The 2590-nt window shown below is 38.3% G+C and overlaps 1 protein-coding gene across 1 annotated transcript in view; it reads left to right on the top strand.

Annotated features, from left to right (window-relative positions):
* LOC107574152 (40S ribosomal protein S17-like) overlaps window positions 1-2590 on the top strand; it is an 11063-nt gene that overhangs the window by 6788 nt on the left and 1685 nt on the right. The window contains exon 3 of the mRNA XM_016260618.1: window positions 2376-2514. Within this exon, the coding sequence (XP_016116104.1) occupies window positions 2376-2514 (139 nt within the window). The remainder of the gene's footprint in view (window positions 1-2375; window positions 2515-2590) is intronic.

Below are 2590 nucleotides of genomic sequence, written 5' to 3'. Positions count from 1 at the left end.
ATTTCCTCTCAATCAGTAGAAGATATGGTTAACACCCGGTCATGCATGAAAAAACAATACCGTCGTGTACCGTGAAACCGGTATAATTTTGGAAAATACCGTGATAAACCTTTTTGGTCATACTGCCCAGCACTAGTATAAACATCATTCAGTGTAAATTGTGATAATCATAATTAATAATCGCAATTACAATTTCAAGGGAATAATCGACAATTATGATTTTTGTCATAATCGTGCAGCACTATTTCATCATAACGAAGCTTGATTAAAGCAGAGAAACGGATATTGTTAACGGAGTGCTGGCTAATGACCCCTCGCTGTGTCCATCAGCATATGTGACCCTGGACCATAAAACCAGTCAAAAGGGTCAATTTTTTGAAACTGAGATCTATGCATCATCTGAAATCTGAATAAATAATCTTTCATTGATGTATGGTTTGTTAGGAGAGGACAATATTTGGCTGAGATTTTCTCATTATTTTAATTTTAGTATAACATTATAATACCGTTCATATTTTTAGTTTTTTTATAATTTAAAGAAGAAAGCAGTCTGATGTATAGTCGACATTTGAGGCTTAATACTGTAGAAAAGCACTAAAGGTTTCAGCTTCTTTACTTTCATATAAAAATACGGCACGCAGCTGCATCAAACAGTGGTATAAACTAGTGCTGGGCGGTACACCGGTTCATACCGAATACCGGTGTTTGTTTTTGTTATGATATTAATTTTGAAAATACCGCAATACCGGTGTATGTTGCTTAAACAACGTTGGGAACGCGCCACTGTTTGAGAGGGGTCTCTTTTCACTGTTGCACTGTGGTGAGGGAACAGCTGTATGTGTTACTAAGCGTGAAAGTTCAGAAACTGAAGCTGTAGAACTAATAGAGCGTGATGACACAGAAGAACTCATCCACAATATCCACACTGACCTCCACAAATATCCAGCGCCCGCTGCCATCAGCTCCCGCGTCTCACACACACCAGTGCCACTTTAGCACTAGATTTAGCAAGAACCGCAGCCGACTCCTCAATAAATTAGTACAAAACAGCGTTTCCTAGCAGCTGTCGCTTACTGATTGCTTGGAATAATAAATATGAGCGTAGTTCGTCTGTTAATATCACATGCACTTTTTAGTTTGTTACTCAGACGCAGGCAGTGCGCTGCATGAGACAAAAAAGTAATCTAGCCAAAACCACCGCATAGCCGCTCTTTAGTGTAGATGCATGCTGATTTTATCAGACGATGCCGTGATTATAAATGAGAGAGACTCCTGGTGAACATGTATTAATGGGTCGTGTTTAGTCACTATTTAGTGTGGTATTTTTTGACAATATTCACTCATCATGACAGTAAAATAGTGCATTCTAAGTCAATATACTGCAGTATTTCCTCTCAATCAGTAGAAGATATGGTTAACACCCGGTCATGCATGAAAAAACAATACCGTCGTGTACCGTGAAACCGGTATAATTTTGGAAAATACCGTGATAAACCTTTTTGGTCATACTGCCCAGCACTAGTATAAACATCATTCAGTGTAAATTGTGATAATCATAATTAATAATCGCAATTACAATTTCAAGGGAATAATCGACAATTATGATTTTTGTCATAATCGTGCAGCACTATTTCATCATAACGAAGCTTGATTAAAGCAGAGAAACGGATATTGTTAACGGAGTGCTGGCTAATGACCCCTCGCTGTGTCCATCAGCATATGTGACCCTGGACCATAAAACCAGTCAAAAGGGTCAATTTTGTGAAACTGAGATTTATACATCATCTGAAATCTGAATAAATAATCTTTCATTGATGTATGGTTTGTTAGGATAGCACAATATTTAGCTGAGATACAACTATTTGAAAATGTGACCCTGGAGCACAAAACCAGTCATAAGGGTCAATTTTTCGAAATTTATATTTATACATAATCTGAAAGATGAATAAATAATCTTTCCACTGATGCATGGTTTGTTAGGATAGGACAATATTTGGCTGAGATACAACTATTTGAAAATCTGGAATCTGAGGGTGCAAAAAAATCTAAATATTGAGAAAATCATCTTTAAAGTTATCCAAATGAAGTTCTTAGCAATGCATATTACTAATCAAACATTAAGTTTTGATATATTTACGGTAGGAGATTTACAAAATATCTTGTAATATCAAAACATGATCTTTACTTAATATCCTAATGATTTTTGGCATAAAAGAATAATGTATAATTGTGACCCATACAATGTATTGTTGGTTATTGCTACAAATATCCCCCAGCGACTCAACACTGCTTTTGTGCTGCAGGGACACACATGTCTTTTAGTGAAAGCACAGCTAGTGTAAAGCAGAGTGTGAATGATGAGTGTTTCTTTGCAGGTACGTCACACACCTGATGAAGCGCATCCAGAGAGGTCCAGTCAGAGGAATCTCCATCAAGCTGCAGGAGGAGGAGCGCGAGCGCAGAGACAACTACGTGCCCGAGGTGCGTCTCTCCATCTCTCTGTGTGTCTCTCCGTCTCTCCGTCTCTCTGTGTGTCTCTCCGTCTCTCTCTGTCTCTCTGTGCGTCTCTCCGTCTCTCTGTGCGTCTCTC

This window comes from Sinocyclocheilus grahami, unplaced genomic scaffold (genome assembly GCF_001515645.1).
Source record: "Sinocyclocheilus grahami isolate Dianchi unplaced genomic scaffold, SAMN03320097.WGS_v1.1 scaffold2131.1, whole genome shotgun sequence".
In the NCBI taxonomy this organism is placed as follows: Eukaryota; Metazoa; Chordata; class Actinopteri; order Cypriniformes; family Cyprinidae; genus Sinocyclocheilus; species Sinocyclocheilus grahami.
The sequence above is the reverse complement of the archived record's forward strand: the minus strand, read 5'-3'. Positions and strand labels throughout refer to the sequence as shown.